Source organism: Apus apus, chromosome 16, assembly GCF_020740795.1.
Source record: "Apus apus isolate bApuApu2 chromosome 16, bApuApu2.pri.cur, whole genome shotgun sequence".
Taxonomy (NCBI): Eukaryota; Metazoa; Chordata; class Aves; order Apodiformes; family Apodidae; genus Apus; species Apus apus.
In genome coordinates, this window is record NC_067297.1 from 10,885,104 (window position 1) to 10,906,060 (window position 20,957).

A 20,957-nucleotide genomic window follows, 5' to 3' on the forward strand; every position below is an offset into this window, starting at 1 on the left:
GAGGAAGGACAGCAACAAGCAGTCAAAACTGTCACTTTTAGTGGCAGTGCAGGCTTAGAGAGCTCACAGAACCACAGCATAACTCAGACTAGATGGCATGCAATGAAATACCTTTTACCACACTCATCAGCTTTTCCAAGTGGTTATGTTCTTTGCCATTGTATATAACAGCTTCAACAGAGAAGATGAGCTTAGGCTGAATTTGTGAAAATCTGTCGAGTACACCCTAGGTACAAAGAGAAAAAACAAGTTTTAAAAGATTAACTGCTACAGTAGGAAAACACTGGATGCTAAATGCAACTCAATTCATTCAAGAATCAGGACAGAAATTAGGTGGGGAATTGTTAGAGGACTGCCTGCTTGTCTTTCACTCACCCAAGAGCTTTAAAGTACAACACATTTGTAGCCATCTATTTCATGACCCCTAAATATATCAACCAACAAAGATAAAGTCACAGATTACAGAACATCTTTCACTAAAGGATCAAGTTCAGAGCTATCTAAGCAGTTAAAAATTCACTTTGAGCATCAGACTTAGAAACTCATCTACAGAGGATAAGCACCTAACTCCTGTCTACCCCTGTAAACTGCCCCCAGTGCTCCTTTGACAATGCACCAGTAGGTTGGTAGTCTGCAAGGGGGGAATCCCAAAACACATCTTCTGGAAGATGCATGTATCCCATGGCAAGGTGGCACTCCACATGAACTGGCAGTTCTGTTCTGCTACAATTAACAAAGGGAAACTACCACTGATTTTTACCAGAACAACTAGATACTGAAAATGCACATAGCACCAACAAGCATCACCACAGCTCCTTTAGAGCCCCTGGGCAGGACACGTTCAAACACCAAGTTTCCAGGTGTCTCCTCCAGCTTAAACTGTTGTAAGGCATTTACCAGCTATCATCCCATTTGAGAGAAGGCCCTTCTGGCATTATTTTTTTCCAGATACACTGCATGCAGCAGCCCAACAGACATGGATCTTTTTGTATTCACCAGCAAGAAGCAAATCCTTTCAGTAAAAGCTGTCAGCACACAGTAATGTTCATCCCTCTCTAGCTACATTACTTGAGACATTAAGAACTACAAGATTACACAAAACTGTACAATTATCAGCTAACTGCAAGTACAATCTCCTAAATCATGTTGCAAGAGTCAGACTTCAGGCATGTGCTTATTCCCCATATTCTTTATTCTTCTGTCTCCTACTTTGCAGCCAAAATGAGACACACTGTCAAGAGATGAACAAAAAAATATCACAATCAACTAATCTCTATTAAAATCCTCCTTTCCAAGCCAGGCCTGTCAAGGTTGCAAACAAGCCTAGTGCAAAAGTACAGAGGTCCTATCCTGCCAATATCTCCATGTTGTCTTTTTAGCAAAGTTCACTGACCACCACAGGTAGGGTCCAGGGATATGACTAAATATAAATATGCAATTGTCACTGCTGAATGTCACTTAACAGCTTTCTCTCCCTTCAACTGAAGATAAACCTGAAGATAACTTTAAGACATGAACAAGGAAATGCATTGTCACTAGTTTATCAATTAATTAAAAACAAGCATCACCAGAACCTGTTCTGGTGGCAGATGATGTTTTCAAGAAGCCCCTAACACACTAGCTAACAAATTCAGAAATGCAGGTTTAATTAAGACACTAAAGTTTCTCTCTAAGGGAACATGAAGTGAAAATGTATGTTGCCATACCTACTTCCTTCATATCATTCTCAAAGACATGGAGCAAGCTGCCAAGTTACTCACAGCACATGGATATATACCTAGTGTGTGCAAATACATGCCCCATATCCATGCTGCCTGATGCAGTGAAAGGACTAAGGGTTCCCTAACTGAAGAATCAAAGCTGAAGAGAAGTGTGAATCAGATACAAAGATGACTACAATTCTCAGGGTCTTACTGATCCTGCTAACACACCCAGTTGGATTCATTAGCACTGGCAGGATCAAATCCCACAGGGCAGCCTGGTATGATACAAAGGCAACACAAACAGATGGAACATGTAATTGCTACACTGGAACTTTAATCCAACCAGATGGCTCAGCAAGAAATTGATTTCATGAAAAAGCTCAGGTATACCAGATATGGCTCCTTCTATTCTATGAGCCTCAAATCCACTGCTAAAAATGGTGGAAGAGGCCATGAATGGAGCTTGCACTGACATTGGAAGGGCTCACTAAAGGTTTCTTGCATGGTTCTAAGAGCAGAGCCTCTTTTTAAACTTAGATCCAAAAATTCAAAGGCCACTAAGAACCACTTTCCTATTAATACACAGAAATGGATAACAGGGACTAGAGAAATGAAGCAAATGCTGCCAAGAGTGGCATCCTGCGTGGGAGGGAGCTCACTGGTTCTCTGACAGCAGATTTCCTGAACACTTGCAAAGTCTCTGGATGTGTGGCATTCAGAGCCTGCAATGTGTAGGCAGCTCTGAGAAGTGACATTTCTAAGCTCCACAAAACATACACACACAATTGGATTTAAAGTGTTGAAAACCCTAAACTATTGCCAAAAAACACAAACAAAATCTTCATTTATATTAACAGGACTAATGCAGCTGCACAGAAGGAATATTTTTTCCTTAGGGTGGAACTCAATATCCCTCAGGACCTCTGCTGATCTCCCTCAAGATTTTAGTGCTTGAATTCATGCCAACTCATGCTGCCAAGCCAAAGGGTAATCAATTATATCGATGGCACTGCTGCTCCAAGGCTGAGATTCATTAAAAAACTATCAGAAAAACTAAATAAAGCTGAGCACTGATAATAACAGCACATCAACATGGACAGAACCCACACCAGTCCTCTGTGCTGCAAGCAAAATGAACAATCTTCCTCTAGATGAGAGATCAAATCACATTGCAAAGAAAATACTCCATACTGTCATTTTCTGAGCAAGCAGACAATATTTGTAGAACAGATTGATCATTACATGCTGTAATGATTTTTTAATCATTTTTTTTTCCCCAGTGCTACACCGTGAAGTGTAGCAGCATGGAATGCTGCTGCCCTCTAGTGCTGATCCAGGCAGGACAGTTCCATATATTTAACCAGCTACCGGGGTTAAACACCGGGATTGTGGGGATATATTACCTGAAAGCTTTGGTATTTTCTGTGTTCTGCAAAGCACAAACAGCACATCCTCCAAATGCTTCCATGCAAACTCTTGGATAAAAAAACTTCACTCTGTTACAAGTGATTTGAATCTGTTGGTGCTTTTGATGTCTGCTAAAGGCTTTCCAAGGAAAATAGAATATATTCCTAAAGCTTCCATGGACACTGATGTCTTTTTTGGTTATAATTTTTACCATACTTTACACACAGTGTTTATTCACACACTGAAGAGTTAAACAGGTTAGTGATATTAGTCTAAAATTCCCCACCTTGTTGGCAAATAAAGCCTTCTGGAAAAGACCAACTGGGGTGTTGCTCAGTTTACCCACATAGGAACAGGCTACTTAGACAAAGGAACAAATGTGGCCAAGCAGCCTGGGGAAAGACTTGGGAAAGAAGGGCCAAGTCCCAGAAAACTCTGCTGCACTGCTGCCCATTTGTACATTTAATATAATAAAAACTCTTCAAGACAATGTACTCTGCCCAAAAATATCCCAACAGTGAGTTAGCTAAAGATTACCATGCTTGAAGTCATGATTGGCAACTGAAAGCGTGGGGTTTCATTCAGTTTGTGGTAGCTGGAAATAACCTGGTGTACCTCGCTATGCCAGGAGGTGGCAGCAAGACTAAAGTGAATAAAGTCTGCCACTTTTAATTTATCACCCTCACAGCTGTCTGAAACACAAGGATAATTTTCTGCAGCACAGTAATAAGGCTACTCACATTAATGCCAAAGTCTGGTGATGTTGAACTCCAGATGGCACCAATACTTGCAGCAGCCAGCATTGCTTCCACTGCATGGATGCTGTTTGGTAGGTACCCTATGGCAGAATTCGAATGGTTATAGATGGAAGAAAACAAAAAATACATCTTATAGTAAATACAATGTACATAATAGCCAGTTCAAACAGATTTTTAAAAACTAAAAATCCTAGACTGAAGCATCCTTTGAAGTTTGCCACACAATCATAACATCCTCCTTCAAAGTCAAAATAGTTAGACAAGGAATGAGAAATCATTCCATTTATAAAAATAGTTGCACCAGGTTTTATATCTGCAAGGTGACTCAAAATTTACAAGTGTTTCTGCTTAATTAATGAGACTTTCAGGATGAGAGGTCAGCACACTGAGAAGGTGAACTAGGAGAGTGAGTTTATGGATTAGATATGGTACATAGATATTAAGAACACAGAACCATACAGAGGAACAGAACAGGTCTGTAGAAACTGCCATTTGAGAAAGACCAAAAATCTGAAAGGAAAGATTATAAATACTCAGTTCAAAAGCAGATATTCAGCTTTACAAAGCTAAACATTGTCTGGTAGACACTGCCAGAATCTTAAACACAAACAAGCAAAACCAGTGTCTCAGCTGATAAGGAAATAATACAGTGAGACAAGCCAGGGGACATTCCCACACAAATGTAGCTCTTCAGGTTTCTCTCATTAGCTGGCAGCAAGATGGCAAGATTGAAGTTCAGTTTATCTATGGAAGAAAAATGTCAGTAAAGCTGGATTTTCAGTGGCTCAGTTTTAGCAACTCTCCAAAAGGTGCTGGGGGGCTGAGATTGACTCAACGGATGAGAACCCAACCCACAAAACATGTACCTGAAATTCACAAGCTACACTGAATTGCATCAAAGATCTGGAGTTTCAGATCCTTTTGAAGCAATCAAAAAGATGTTCAAGTATGTTAACAAAGACCCAAAAAGGCCTAATTGCAGTACTTGGACATCTAATTAGATTTCTGTGTTTGAAAGCAAATTTCAAGGGCAGTAAAAATGCTTTCCAACCCATTTAAAAGTGGTGAGCAGTGACAAATCTTGGACTGTAGTAGAAGTTGCAGGTGCCCCACAAGTATCTACCTGACAGCAAAAACCTCCCTGGTACTAAGCACTTGTCAAAGATATTTATGGATGTACCTTTCAGGACAGGTACCAAGATCAGATTTTAATAGCAATTTCTATTACATTAACTTTATCAAGTAGGAGGGTACTCAGATTTATTTTTGCCAGTGTCTTTACTCAGCTTGAAAAAATCTATCCTTTTTCACCTTTGCAAAAAGGTAGACTTGAAGAGCAAGTCTTTGTTTAAACTGAGATTCTCCTTCACAATTGAAAAAGAATCAGTGATATCAGTTTCTTAGACCAGCTTGGCCACTTCAGTTGATCTATAAGCTACCGTGCTTTTGGGAGTACCAAGTTTGTGAACAGCATCATGACTTCAGCTCAACAATTTCTGGAAAAATTTAATAAAAACCTCATGCCATGTTAAGGAACTGCCTAGTTTGTGGTGTTTTGTTCAGAGAAGTTCTTCAGTATCTAAGATGTAGGAAAAACTTCAAGCCTATGAAGGCATTCTTTATTTTGCTGGTTTCCCCTTAGAGTCAAGGTTCATGAGACAAGGTAGAGTACTCCAAAATTTTAGTGATTTTTCTTTCAAGAGAGATCTCCCTCCCTGAAAAATAGTGTTAAAATCAAGAAATATTAGCCAGAACAGACTTAAATGTCATGTTGTGTGATGGAAGCAGTTCTTTAATTGATGCTAAATATTTCCACTAAACAATTATTGAATGAAACTCTCAGGAGGGCAATTAAAACTGGAAGACATCTCTGCATGCTTTGGAGCAGTTATTACCTTGCCTCTTACAAGCATCAGTTCTATTAAAACAAGCTCTTCTTTTCACAGCTTCTACAAAAGTCCTCAAAGCAAGAACATAAGTCTCTGCTTATTATTGCGAGCCAGACAATTAAGTCATTACTTTCATTTGTCAGTGTCTTTGAGGTGGTGGTTGAATTTAAGGATATCAGCCAAAACTGCCAGAAAGTATGAAACATGCAAGGCAACTTACTCTACGTTTCTGTATCTGCCTGATCACCGCAGGCAGCCAGCCCACCTGCTCACCAGGCTTCTCATGTATTTATCCTAATCCCAACACCAGGTATGAATAAAAACATGGCTCTGTTCTGGCAAGGGATCCTTCAAACATAGCAATGTAAGAATTTCTGTTGCTCTTCTCAACAGCTCCCAGCTCCAAATGGCATTGAGTATCGCTGGTCAATCTTTCAGGTTAAAACTGGATTCTCAGAAATAAAAGATTTCTCCCTTTCTCACATCAGAGATTTTGCAAACCAACTACAGCAACTATCATATGTTAAACTCCCTGCATTTGACTATGCCCCTTGAGATATTAACTGACTCCTCAAAGCTTTCAGCAGACTGACACAGGTCATGAGCTTCTAAAACTTAGTAAACAAGAATGCCACTGACAAAGATGATTAAAAATCCAACTTTCATAGCTGGATGCATTATCAGGGGTCAGAACAGTTACCTGTGTACAGAAGAATGGCACAGCTAATTTAAACATATGAACAAACATAAGTATTCAACTAGAGTCATGTTCCTTGATATAATATTTCAACTAAGAATCAAAACTGGCATTTGCAACATGGGCAAAGTCTGTGAAAGGTACTTCCCTCTATCTCAACTTACCCCTTTCTTAAAAGGTAATATAGGTGGAAACTACTTTCTGTTACTAGAAGGAGGAAGATCTTCACACTTTCTTTGGGTGAACTAGAAAGCAACTGAATAGTGCTCAAAATAAGAGTTGGGAAGCCAGTACCTAGAATTTCAGAATATGACACACCAAGGGTCCTGACAGCACTCTAACTATGGATAGAATCTCCATAAGGAGAAAGAAATAAAAGCTGTACTTTAAAAAACCCGTGACAAATCTCTAAGCAGGACAACTGATACGTTAAAAACACTGTGTGGATTTTTAAGAGGCACTTACAGCCTGATCTGCTGAGGACAGCATTTTCTGTCAGTAGCTATTTACTTAATCTAGCATATACTGGGATTGAACTTGTTTGTTCATTTACACTGCAGGACTTCACCAGCAGAATAGATGAAAAGTCTAATAAAAAAATTTATGGTATAATCATGCTAGAAACTCTATCAAAAGTCTCATTTCTCAGCATGCTGAAAACATTTCCTGCAAGCATTGAATGCCTTCATACAGCAAAATACATGTGTACTCAGAAACAGAAGCAGCCAAAGATCCATAGTCATCTGAATGAAAACACCACACCTGGACCCTGCATCAAGGATTTAGTTTGAGCCCTGGAAGAATGCGTCAGGAGGAAGGGACCTGAGAAGCTGCAAATTAAATAAACTCTCAATGGCTCATCATATTGAACACCAGCTCTCAAAAAGGAAAGATAATTCAAAAACCAGACTTCCAGTTTCTCTTTTTGATGTTAACATAGCAGTTCATACTCCTGTAGGGCTGCAAACTGGTCATCCTACCTAGTATTGCTGCAGCCTGAGACTATTAGTAACACACTAATCTTCTTACAAAGCTAGCTTTAAAGCCCACGTAAGCAACTAGGGCTAATACAGTTACTATAGATAAAATACCAGCTTTAAACAATGTAACTCATTGATGTTTTGTTGAGGATTTTTTGTGTGAACACACGGGGGAAAATTAGTTTTTATCTGCTGACTTGTAAGAGAACAAAGCTGGCTACAGGGATAGAATGGAAACAACCTATCCAGAGATGAAAAACAGATATCCACAGATATCTTATTCCTGCTGCAGTCACTGTTAGTTGCCAGAGAGCCTATGGGAGACCACCAGTACCTCACATGTGGATTTGTGTAGCCTGCATTAGGTGTAATATCCAACTGTTCCAGCATCATTGCCAGCGTTAAAAGACATCTTTAGAATAAGACAGATGTTCCACCACACATCTGCTTCAATCATGTTTACTATTAAGTGCTATTCCCTTTAGTGATGAAAAGGGAGGACTGGGATGAAATCAAGCTGATCAAGTGCTGACAGTGCTGCTTGTCCACCCACATTCACCCACCTCCAACTTTAACACACTATTTACAGTCATGATGCAACCGTAAATCGTATTGAACAAAGCAGGGGATATGTTAAGGGTAATGCAGAGTTAAGGCAGCCTTATCTTAGAGGCAGGAAAGCATGGAGAGCAAATTCACAATTAAACCACATTAACAGTCTCATGTACAATTGTAACAGCTGAAGATCTGAAGTGCTTTTAGGAGACAGGGGCAACAAAGGACATCAGAACCCAGCAGGCTGATGAGGTGTTAGGCAACTATAATAAAATTAATAATTTATCTCCCTTCCATTTAAAAGGTAGTTTTTCAGAAGCCTGCCCTGTATTAGTGGTGCAAACCACATGAAGAATCACCCTTCCATCTGCCATAAATTTTGGCAGAAATTAGGTCCCAACAGATTTCTGGCAAGCTTTGAAGAGCCTGATCTTTGGTAACACAAGTGGGTGTATGACTCAGGTTTTTCCACCCAACACTTAACATCTCTCCCCCATTTCAACTTGGGATTTGGAGAACAGCCTGCAGCTTCAACCCCTGATGTTACGTTTCAGCTCTTCCAAGGGCTGCCAATATCCTCTGACACAGGAGAGAAACATATGAAAGAAGCTGAGACCAGATTTTAAAAAATATCTATCTAAATAGCTGGATTGCTGTCAAAAATCCCATCCTATTTCTTTCACAGGGAAGCTCTCCCTAGATGGGGGCTGCTGCCCAAGGCAAAGCAATCTGTCAGAGTCACAAGTCAAGGACTGGAGGCACCAGGGAAAGGGAGGGAGAAAAGTGCACAACAGCTCCACTGATGGGTTCATCTGAGCAAAGATTACAAGAAAGTCACAGAAAGGCTAAGAGGACAGAGCAGGTTAAAGTAAAATGAGAAACTACCCAGAAAAGCACATGAAGACTCTGGATATTTTAAAAAGCTCTACCTGAGCCCAAAAATGTACTATGATTTTAAGGAAACAAAAAGGCTGCCTAGACTCAGTCTATTATCAAAAGTAAAGGGCTCTCTAAGGACTCCAAGCACAATGTTAACCTGCTTCCAGAAATGAATGATAACTGCTCATCAAGATGTGCTTAAGCTACTGAACTCTGATTTGTAACATGCAGAAAACAAACCAAATAGTTTCATCACTTTGTGTTTGCATCATAGAAGAATTTACACATACTTAGGATAATGGCCAAATACTGCTCAAAGAACATGTGAATCCAGCAGTAAGATAGATATGCAGATCAGCAGAACTATCAGGTAAGAGTGAAGGAGCTTCAAGGATATGACAGTTCTGCCTTGCACCATCCTGACAAAACTGAAGAGTGTATCTTACTTTGTGTACTCTGTACAGACATGAAACAGCTCAGCTGGAAGATCAAAACCAGCAATTCAGAACTAAATGGACTGAGGCCAGCAACTCCTTTCTATGCCTGGACTGTATACTGTACAAACTGCTCATAAGACAAAACTGTTTATATAGGAAATCCACATGACATGCTTATGACAGGAAATATTCCTCTAGAAATCTGGGATCCTTTCAGTAACTTACAGAAGTTTCTAACTACTAGGCTCTGCATTGCTATGACTTGAAAAGTTACTCCTCACCAGCTGTTCACTACCACCGTTCTGGAAAACACTACTCCCAAATGCCCTGGTGGCAGAAAGCAGGACAACTCCACCCCTCAGGAGCTGTAACTCCCAGTGCACTGCATTGCCTGGGGCTGTAGGGGCAGTAACTGCCAGCAGGCACCAAGCAACCAGCCTGGGATGGTCATCTCCAAGACTGCCACCAAGTGAATCTGTCAGACCTTAAGACACAGCTCAGCAACATGCAAAGACCCACATCTCTTCCAGACTGCTGATGAAGCTGACTTCAGTGAAGGTATTAACAAGGTATTTTCCTTCCCCCTCCAGTGCTAAAGAACTTGCAAGCTATTCCAGGTTGCTTCCCTCTAGAAGCATAATCATACAGATGTAAATACAGCAGCATAAGAGCTTTTTGTTTGGAATGTTTCTGTGAAATACTATTTTATGTTCATGTTTTTGAAACCCTGACTACTTGCTTGCATATTTCAAGAAAATTTCATCTCTTGTCCTTTAAAGAAATGTTACTCACCCACAACTCTGTCTCCTACTTTTATTCCCATCTTCCTCATGGCTGCAGCATACAATGCCACAGCTTGTCTCAGTTCTTCAAAGGTAACTTTCAGGATTTCTTCTTTGCCTTCCTCTGAGGAAAGATTGAAACAACCAGTCAGAAATTAGGCATTGCAACATAGATGGAGTCTAGCACAAACACCTAATTCTGGAAGAATATGAAGCAATTTTAGGAGAAGAATTTCCAATAATAATAATTATACATTTTGCTTTTTCAAGCTCCTCTTATGCTCTACCAAGCTTTTCTATTTCATGGGAATAAAATATTAATTAGTAGCATTAAGTTGGCACCAGGACATTTTTTAAGGACACCGTCTCCCACAGCATCCTTGTAGATAAGTTGATCAAGTATGGGTTTGATGATCAGGCAGTGAGGTGGATCAAGAACTGGTTGAAAGGAAGAAGTCAGAGAGTTGTAGTCAATGGGGCAGAATCTAGTTGGAGGCCTGTGACTAGTGGAGTCCCTCAGGGGTCGGTACTGGGACCGGTGTTGTTCAATATCTTCATCAACGACCTGGATGAGGGCACAGAATGTACCCTCAGCAAGTTTGCTGATGACACCAAGCTGGGAGGAGTGGCTGACACACCAGAAGGCTGTGCTGCCATTCAGAGAGACTTAGACAGGCTGGAGACTTGGGCGGGGAAAAACCTGATGAAGTTTAACAAGAGCAAGTGTAGAGTTTTGCATTTGGGGAAGAAAAACACCATGCACCAGTACAGGTTGGGGGCTGACCTGCTGGAGAGCAGTGTAGGTGAAAGGGACCTGGGGGTCATGGTAGACAGGAGGATGACCATGAGTCAGCAGTGTGCCCTTGTGGCTAAGAAGGCCAATGGCATCCTGGGGTGTATTAGAAAGGGTGTGGTTAGTAGGTCAAGAGAGGTTCTCCTCCCCCTCTATTCTGCATTGGTGAGGCCACATCTGGAATATTGTGTCCAGTTCTGGGCCCCTCAGTTCAAGAAGGACAGGGAAGTGCTTGAAAGAGTCCAGCGCAGAGCCACAAGGATGATTAAGGGAGTGGAACATCTCCCTTATGAGGAAAGGCTGAGGGAGCTGGGTCTCTTTAGTTTGGAGAAAAGGAGACTGAGGGGGGACCTCATCAATGTTTACAAATATGTAAAGGGTGAGTGTCAAGACGATGGAGTTAAGCTTTTTTCAGTGAAGACCAGTGATAGGACAAGGGGTAATGGATACAAGTTGGAGCATAGGAGGTTTAAGATGAATATCAGGAAAAATTTTTTTACTGTAAGAGTGACAGAGCACTGGAACAGGCTGCCCAGAGAGGTTGTGGAGTCTCCTTCACTGGAGACATTCAAAACCCGCCTGGATGCCTTCCTGTGTGATGTACTCTAGGTGACCCTGCTCTGGCAGGGGGGTTGGACTAGATGATCTTTCGAGGTCCCTTCCAACCCCTATGATTCTATGATTCTATGATTCTATGATTCTATGAACATACATCTGTGAAAATACAAACTATCCACTGTCAAAAGGTGTGTTCTCAAAGAGCATTTGCTATTAACAGATTGCACTCTCCAAGGCTACTTTCTAACATGGAAAGAACCACCTCATTCTCCCTTTGTGCTCAGTTTTCTCAATAGGTCTAGGAGGCCCAGCAAGGTGCCAACATCACATTTTATTACAGCAAGTCAATGTTGACTAGAAAATCATGCACATATAGTTACTAAGGCCTGACTTTCAATATGCTTTCCAAACATCCGGGTTTGCCAACACACCTCAAAGCAAATAAACTCAACTGGGCTCCATTCATCTCCAAGAACATCTGCAGGGTGTTTTCATTTTGGTAATAATGTCAGATGTTACATAAGCAGTTAATAAATCACTCGTGAAATAAAATGAACAAATCTAAATGTTATGAAAGGCAAAGTTTGTCATCTTAAAGGTCCCTTCCTGTAATTCCTCAGTGTGACTCCCGAAAACTATGTGGCCTGTCCTGGTTCCAGGATCTAGCACTTCTTATCACACATATGCCAAGGATGTTGCAATAAAGATGTACTGCATGCCCTGGTACAGCAGGTCCTTGCAGAACAGACTCCATCAGTCTGATTTTCTTAAGCAGGGAACAGTATTTTTATTCTTTTGCCTTCCTAGACTTCCATCCCACTAAATTTAGACCTACATGGAGCAAAAGAACAGGTGATGGGAAACAAGAGTCAATGTAACATGTAGCTCCTAAGCTGAGCAGGGACTGCTGGTAGATACTGTGGTCCCCTAGAACAACAGAAAACAGGACTCTGATCTTGTTCCATGATTAAAAACCCCAGGAGAAGGGAATCACAAATAAGAGACTCAGTGAGAGCCAGTGACTAGTGAAATTGTTTAGGAAAGTAACCTTTACATTCCTGTGCTGTTATACCCAGATTGCTCCTACAGAATCATCCCCAGAGAATACACAAACCTCCCTAAACACCACTCTGACCCAACAGTGAGGGGTTAACAAAAAATACTCTGACTTAAGAGACCTTAAGAAGATTAAACACAGCAGAAGGTCATTAAAAGAAATGCAGGTGGAATTCTGGTCACCACAAAAGTGTGTTCAGTCCAGCACTGACACAGTATTCAACTGGAAAATATTTCTGCTCTTTTTTCTTATTACACCAAGACTGGGTCAGATTTTCCATTTCTCCCTGAACTGACAGTTGATTTTTAATATATATAATTAGAGAGGTTTCTTTCAATACTTCTAAGCAGTAAAATGCAACTGCTAAGTATTTCTTCAGCAGTGAGCTTACAGAACAAGATTGTTGTCTCACATTGTTCTTAAACAGGTATCAGAACAGTAATATACATGTAATTAAAAACTGACCTGCAGATGTCAGAAATCAGAGACTAAGATTTAACACACAATCAGTCCATAGTTCTGCATAATTTTCTCTGTTAATGAGCTGTAAGATTGCATTTTTTTATTGTTAAGCTATTAAGAAGCATCACTGCTTGGTCAGTCTTATGATAAGGATTAGGTCCAGCAAAAGAGAAGCTCAGAAAACAACTCCTTAAGGAAGCACTGACACCTGCACAGAACTCATCCCATCTACTGGATTAGAATCATTTTTTAAAGTTATCAAAGCCAGCAGATGTAGAGATGGAACTTGTCTTAACATTACCATCTTCATGAGTACACAGCAACTTTATTAGATACAAGTCTTCTCCAATAAACAAAAAAATCAAAACTAAGCTCTAGTGTTCCAAAAAAGTGAAATTCCAAATCTTCCATGCATGCAACTCCTTCCTTTCTGTATTGTCAAAAAGAGCTAATTGCTACCTATGCCCCATGCAGTGTTTAATATTCTTAAAATAAGAGGCACAGGAAGAAAGAAGGAATGCATCAAGCAGATCCAGAACACTTCCTGAAAGCAGGCATCAGGGAAGTGCTGAAGAAATGTGAAGTAACAGATCAAATATTGAGTGATGTTAAACACAGCATGATCTCAACTACTTCAGTTAAGCACATTTAAAACTAACTTGAGTTTGCCAAGGACTCTTCAGAACTATCTGTACTTCCAGGGCATGTGTTGCTCTTTTTTGCAGAGCTGTATCAGATTCTGCAGAGTTACTGACTTTATTTTCCTCTTTTCTCCTCACCCAAGCCAGTTTATTTCAAGGTTTCATAAACAGTGAGCTGTTTTATGAGGCCTAGTCCTGTGAACTGTAAATAAATACAAGCCATTAACTCTTCCTTACTTGCTGCATACAGTGCAATCTTGTCGTTGTCCTTGTGCTTCAGAAGATTCTCAGCGTAGTTCAGACGGCTGCCTTTAAACCACTCTGGGACATCTGCAATACTTTTGGATGTATCAACCACCTGAAAAAACACAATACATCCCATAATTATTTTTTTTTCTTCAGAGCATTGCACAGAAATCAGCTAATTCCAAGCTCTTGGTACACTTTTAGAGGAAAACAATTAATTGCAGCTTACACATGGCAAAGAGACACTAAATCCTGTCATTACAGGCCTGGAAAGATTAATTATTTGTCAACTGCCACAAGCAAAGGCATCATTGCAAAAAAACCTGAAAAAAATTCCTTGCTGACAGTTCTATTTTCAGACTAGCCTTTGGTAATTCAAATTAACCCTTGACTACATAAGTGAACTGTGCAGTTAAATGTAACTAACACATTTGAGCTTTATATTCCAATTCTCCATGTTAGGATGAAGCTTCAGTGAACAGGTGAGTGCCCAGTCTGCAGCAGAACTGCTAGTGCAATACTTCAAACCACCAACACTGCATCACCTACTCTCAGTGCTCATTTCACCATCCTTGATTTTTTTGCTTTCCAAAAACTGGTCCAACAAACCAATAAGACCCTATTAAGTAATTCACCATTTAGGAATGAGATACTCAACTCAGTGAAAAGAAGCCACAAAAATATATTCAGCTGAAATTATTTCCTTCATCTTGAGCTAATTAAACCTCAAAATATTAAGTTACCCCTTAATACTCCAGTTAAGACTATACATTTAGTAACAGTGACAGAAAAGAGTCCCTTAGCATTAGCCATGAAGTTACATAAAGTCCATCCAAAACACCCCACTCTTTAGAGATTCAGCTGCCTGGCAGCACATGTATTTTGTATTCTTTAAATTGAAACTATTTTCTAGTTGTGTTCTTAAAAGCTTCAGTCTATACCCTCAGGTTCTCTTTCATGGACTGCACACACATTACAGAACCAGCATTGTTTCAGACCAAGTAAAAGGCTCTTCTGAAAGCCAGATACAACTCCAAAAGTACCTCTTATTCCAGAAAACCTGATGTGTTTGTGCTCAGAGTGTATGTATGACTGCAGGCAATCCTAACATTTATTTTAGAAGAGAAGTTCAAGCTCATGTGGAAGTGCTCTGCTCTACTACTTGATTTGAAATGAGTTTTCTGAAAACGGGAACTCAAGTAGATTTTTTTTCTTGTAACAATTTTCTAGAACTGAGTTACACCACTTAGAATTTACCTACTCATGCTGCAAAAGTTTTTTGTCCACACTGACATTACTGCAGTAATTAGAAGTCACTCTTAAAACTGACTCATTACTGACTTCCTTAGCATCAATAAGAGTGAGCAAATGTTCTCACCATTCTCCAGAACAAGATCTTATATACCTTTATTTTTTTCCTGAAATGGAACATCCCTTCAAAGAGCTCCACTAGCATAAGGTGCTGGACTCACATAGTTGGTGCTCCATTAGTTTCTTCTCCAGTAACTCCTATGATTCCTAGTTGAGGCAAGTCTCTTTGGCAGTGGTATTTTGTTCCTGATCTCTACCTTAGAGGCAAGTTCCCAGTACACAACAGACACTCAAGGTCTGCTAATGATTTAGTGGAAGATCCCAGTTCCAGCAAGTCTATAAAAACAGAAAGCTCTGCAAACCTTTCACTTCATCCAGTCCCAAGAGATGCTCAGCACAGCCACAGGAAAGGGAAAGGAGAGCAGAGCACAGCACTGCTGACTGCAGCCCTCTGACTCAGTACAGCTTCACCCCTACCCACAAGGGCCCTGAGGCACACAGGGCCCATCTGTGCGGTTAGGTGAACATGCCAAGTACCAGCTGCACTGCCATGCCACCAGCTCCTGTTCTATTACTGCTCTCCACAGCAGCTAATCAGTGACTACTTCCCAAGCCTTAGTAGCTACAAACAAGCATCACATTAGCAATATCCTCTCCCCACACTTCTGCTGTTTCCCCTGACCAAAGTGGTTTGCTCTCTGTGCTATGACCTGCATTGCCCTGTCCCAGAGATTCTGCTTACCCTGGGCAGAGCCCATGCCTTGGAGAATTAATCTCACCCTTACAGGACACAGATAGTCCTTGCCTTACTGGGGTACATGTGATGTTCTGTATGACCTGAAGAGCAAAATAGCATGCCTCATGGAAGGCCAGAGAGCAGATACCACCAGAATGCTCAAAGCAGCCTCTCTACAGGAAAAAACAGCTGTCAGGTGCTTCTTGTAGCAAAAAAAGTTTAGAACACATTCCTCATTTAAAATCAGCTACTTGTGACATGACAGAACAGTGCCAATGCTGCCGTGCCAGTAGCTCTGTACAGTGCAAGTATCTTTGTTCTTTTCAGAACTGACATGGATCTCAGTTGCTGTAGAGTGACAACACCATGTCTACATCAAATACTTAAAACCTTTAAGTTTAAATAAAACACTGGCTGTCTTTATTACATATAGAATATTTTATTGGTTTTTTTTTCTTAGAATGACCTGCTAAAGTAGAAAATGTTTCACTGGCTGGGAACAGATGAGTCAACCCTGGGTCATGAAAAATTCTATTTTTCCTCAAAGCATAACACTTCCTTTCAACAGGCAGCAGGGGCCAAGCTGCAAGACACCTCAAACTTTTCAGCTCTTTAGCTACCACAGAACAGGTCCGTTACTGACCAGCCTTTCCTCATGACAAAGAACAGAAGTGGACCAATGGCAAGAACTAACAGCAAGTCAGCTTTGAGGCTCAACAAAGCTGGAGTCAAGCCTTGAAGCTGACAGTGAGGAAAAGGTGGAGGCCAACAGCCATCTCCATAAAGAGCAGGTCAAGTATTTTCTTCTGCAGACCTTGTCCTTGCTGACTCTACCTCTCATGTTTTAAGATCTCACATCACATGCAGACTGCTGTAGAAGAGGCACACAGAGGCCTAGACTAGTTGTGAGCTTCTAGTTAAAGCCTTCCTAAACATCCCCATCTTCTTGCTTCTCAACCTCAGAAAACATCCACATTTAGGCCACCACTGCCTGCTTCAGTCTCCCTTCCATGTCAGCAGCCACTGGTGGTGCCTGGAGGGACACACTTCCAGGAGTACCAGTCCTGTAAGCAAGGGAACAAGTGGTACTGCCCAGCTCACTCTGTACAGATACACAGGTACAAAACTCCTCTGAACTACTTGCTCAGGACAAATATTCATATGGAACTTTAGAAAAATAGCCCTGCTAGCAGCACAGAATCCACAGAAAATTAACAGTATCCAAATACAACCTGACTAGATTTTGGACTACTACCTGTAGGAAAAACAGGTCAAGTGTTTACAGTCTTCAGGCTACATACTTCAAGAAGCAGGACAGTTCTTGCCAAGTTCCCTCTTACAGAGAGTGGGTCACACTAAGACACCCAAGCACACAGTTTCATGGCAGAAGCCCCTTGGTCCATCATATCATGCAGTACAGATATTTGTAAGAAAGCAAAAGGCAAAAGAAACTTACCAGTTCCCTATGCAGAACTGCCAGTACTGAGTGTTCCTGGAACAGATGACCTCCAGAGATTAAGGTACAAGTCCAGTCCTCTCTACTAAGTCCCAGGAAGGTTCCTCTGCATCAAGCTTTTGCAGTAATTATTCCATCAACTTCCTCAGATGGAAAACCACAGGATGATCTTGATATCCTACACCAGGTCTGTACAGGGGCTCCATTTGCAAGAGCTTCAAAGTCACCTTTATCTCAAAGCAACTGTAACACGGTCTGCTATTCCACCTGAGATTGTGTTCAACCACTAACATTCCCTCAGAGATCCCTCAAGCCTACATCTGATTGCAAAGACTTCCATAACCCGTTCTACAGACCCAGAGTGGAACAGGTGTGCTTACCAGGAAAGCTGACTTAGGGAACATAAACAAACTTGACTGCATGCCAGCATACAGAAAATCATGATGGTATTTTACCAGCATACTCCTAGAGCAGAAGGCAGCATATTGGTAGGCTCCTCACAGGCAGCCAGGGCTGCCAAGGTATGCAAGAGCACACAACCACAAGGACAGTAGAGCAGAATTGTTTAAGACAATAGAACTTGAGGATTTCACTGCCTAAAGTGTATCAGCAACAGAACACCATGATCCACCACACAAGGAAATTCAGGACTACACACTTCACAGATCTTCATTATCACTTGCAAAGGTTCCAGGAACAGGTCAAAAGATTTATTGTAAAACTGGTTTATCTCCCTCTGTATTACACTTGACAGTGGACAAAAAAAGTACTGACTTACCTCATCATACAGGTGAGAGCACACGATGTTACTGTACTTCCAGAATTCTGCCCAGAAGTCTGAGAAGGATTCCACTGACCACTGGTATAAGTCATCGTAGTTGGCTAGAAGTAATAGTTCTCTGTTAGAATTATGCAGAGAATTACAGGACTTCAGACAAACTACAGTTAGAGATATCCCAGATGAAGAAAACTTGTGGCTAGAACAACCAGCAAGATAAAACTGACCACAGAGATCACTTCTGCTCAAGGCAAGTGACTCCAGCATGAACAGAAGAAAGTCTGATTGAGCACCTGAACAGATGGAGTCATCTCACCTGACTGTTACAAGCCATTTGCAGCCACAGATATGGATCTAACAACTTTGTGCACTATCTAGCCTGCCCCAATCAGTGAAACTGGAGATTAGACAGCAGGACAGTGTCAGCACCTGCTGACACCTCTGCTTCCTATCATATCTCCAACATGATGCTTTCATACAGCACAAAGTAAATAAGTGTCCTCTACAGGAGACACTTACTGTAGGGCTCTACTGTGGGACCAAAGACCTCTGACAGCACAGTGACATGGAGATTAGAGGCACTCAGTGTCTAACTGGAGCACCAACAGCACCACCACAAAGCAAGCATGCACTGCTCCTCACTGAGGGGTCTGGCAGATGACAGCTCAACTTCTCATGCTACAACAGCACAGATGAGGGGAAACAAAATGTTTCCTAACTAAATATTAAAACCACAACCTGGCATTAAAACCAGAGAAATGAGAAGTTTAATTTTTAATTGTGAGACAGATGAAGTAACCTGTAGAACACACACCAAGAAAATCATGATTCAAACTAAATACTGACATTCAGTGTGTAATACAATTTTAAGTACAAGTAACTGAGGTGGATGCCTCATCACCAGCTTAAAAGTAACATCTCCAAATCACATCCTTTCAGTCTGAAGCTGTGCCAACAGCCAAATTAAATATGAGTATCTGCCATCAGTAGCAGTAGTAACAGTTCCCTGCTCTGCCAACTGTTTCCCATTAGATGCTTTCAGCTAAACCACTTGAACTCATTTTCCCCAATTATCTTTCGTTTCACATCCTGTTATCAAGCTGCTTGGTTCAGGAGTCACCTTTCTATCCTCCTCTTCCTACAAAGAGGACATCTTACAGCTTTTTAAAAGAGAAAGAATATTCAGAGTAATCTCTACATGTTACTCACACTTGATCACTATTGCTGTTTCCTCACCCAGTTTGTCCCTTCTACATTTTATTCCACTATCTTTTCCATCAGTGTGAGATGACTCCCTGGCTATTACTGACACAGAAACAAAGACTCTTCTCCATAGCTCAGCTTTTGACTACACATTTCCCCAGTCTCAGCCTCCTACATTCCTTTTTTTACACTCCACACAAATTACTCTTCACTATTTTGTACACTGCTGGTGTGGGGATAAGACTTTACCAAAGGGAAGTTCAAGCTTCCATCTCCTCCTTCAAAACCTAATTGTACCACATGCTCTGAATCATTTGACAGTGCAAAAAGCTACAAGTCACCACTGATTTGGTCTCTTACAATATGAAGAATTTGTTCCGTGTTGTCTGTACAGCTTGTCTCTAAATGAGCTTTAGCATGCAAGTCCTTCAGGGCACAGGCCTGTTACTCAGCAATTAAACATTGCGTCTCCTTATTGTATTTTCAGAGTTGGACAGAGCCAAGCTTTTTAAAGGGTTATATTGCCCTTAGCTCCTCAGCCCCTCAACAGCTTGATGTTACATAAACAAACCATCCTTGTTGATGGATAGCACACAGCCCAATGAACATCAAGTCTAATGGAAGTGACAAAGGTTTTATATAGGCTCAAAAATGCACTTTTAACTGGAGATATCCACTTTAAAGTGGGGTGAAAGAAGTTCTAGTTGTTACAGCTGTAAACATGAGCAGCCCATCAGAAACTGCATTCACTCTTGAGCATATGGATACCAGTTACATGACATTTCTACTCAGGGGTTGACTAAAATCCTGTAGTAACTTGTGTCCTTTGTACCAGGAGAGTTAGACACCAAACATGTATTAAAATGGGAAATCCCCAGGGAGTCAAAATAATGACCTGGCTTGCCCACACAGTAAGTTCCCAATCAAGATGCACAATTGTTTTCCAGACATGAACTGCTAAAAATACCAGATACATTGCTACTACTACTCCAGAATGTCACTGATTACACCACACATTTATATTGGACTGACAAACTTGTCAGGACACTTAAAAAACTACTCACTGCCTCAGACAAATGATGACAGGAAAGCTACAAGCAACCTGGTCCTCAAATACTTAGAGAGAATGGACAGCATGAAACAAGTTAATCAGAACTAGAGGGTTTGACCACACACACACACCCCCACCTCCCCCCATGCACTGGTTCATGATGTGAACAAGTCCACACAGCCAGCACCAGACTCCTGACACCCTGAAGAAACAACCTGAAGTTGACAATCATTGCAAAGTGGAACAGTCTGGGTTGAAAGACACCTCTGGAGGTTCACCCCCTACTCAAAGCAGGGCTACCTTCAAAGTTGACAACTTGATTCTAGGCCAAAGGACTGTGTACCTATTCACAGCCACACAGGTACTTCTGAATGAGTATGAAGCACACCTTGAAGTTCAGAAGCCTGGGCAGCTGCATAGCAAATAACCTTCGTTTCCATCACTGAACTGACACATCACGTTTCACTTTGCAGCATACCCAGAAGTTACAGAGACACACAATTCACAAAGATGAGGTTGCAAGCATGGCCTCACCTCAAATCTGTTTAACCTCCCAACCATGAAGACAGCAATCCCTC

At 41.1% G+C, this 20,957-nt stretch overlaps 1 protein-coding gene across 1 annotated transcript in view; it reads right to left on the reverse strand.

Moving 5' to 3' along the window:
* The window catches only part of AACS (acetoacetyl-CoA synthetase), a 38,127-nt gene that overhangs the window by 16,520 nt on the left and 650 nt on the right, over nucleotides 1-20,957 (reverse strand). Inside the window, exons 2-6 of the mRNA XM_051634085.1 lie at nucleotides 18,126-18,229; nucleotides 13,836-13,956; nucleotides 10,098-10,211; nucleotides 3,851-3,948; nucleotides 112-226 (exon numbers count right to left, since the gene is read on the reverse strand). Of these exons, the coding sequence (XP_051490045.1) occupies nucleotides 112-226; nucleotides 3,851-3,948; nucleotides 10,098-10,211; nucleotides 13,836-13,956; nucleotides 18,126-18,229 (552 nt within the window). The remainder of the gene's footprint in view (nucleotides 1-111; nucleotides 227-3,850; nucleotides 3,949-10,097; nucleotides 10,212-13,835; nucleotides 13,957-18,125; nucleotides 18,230-20,957) is intronic.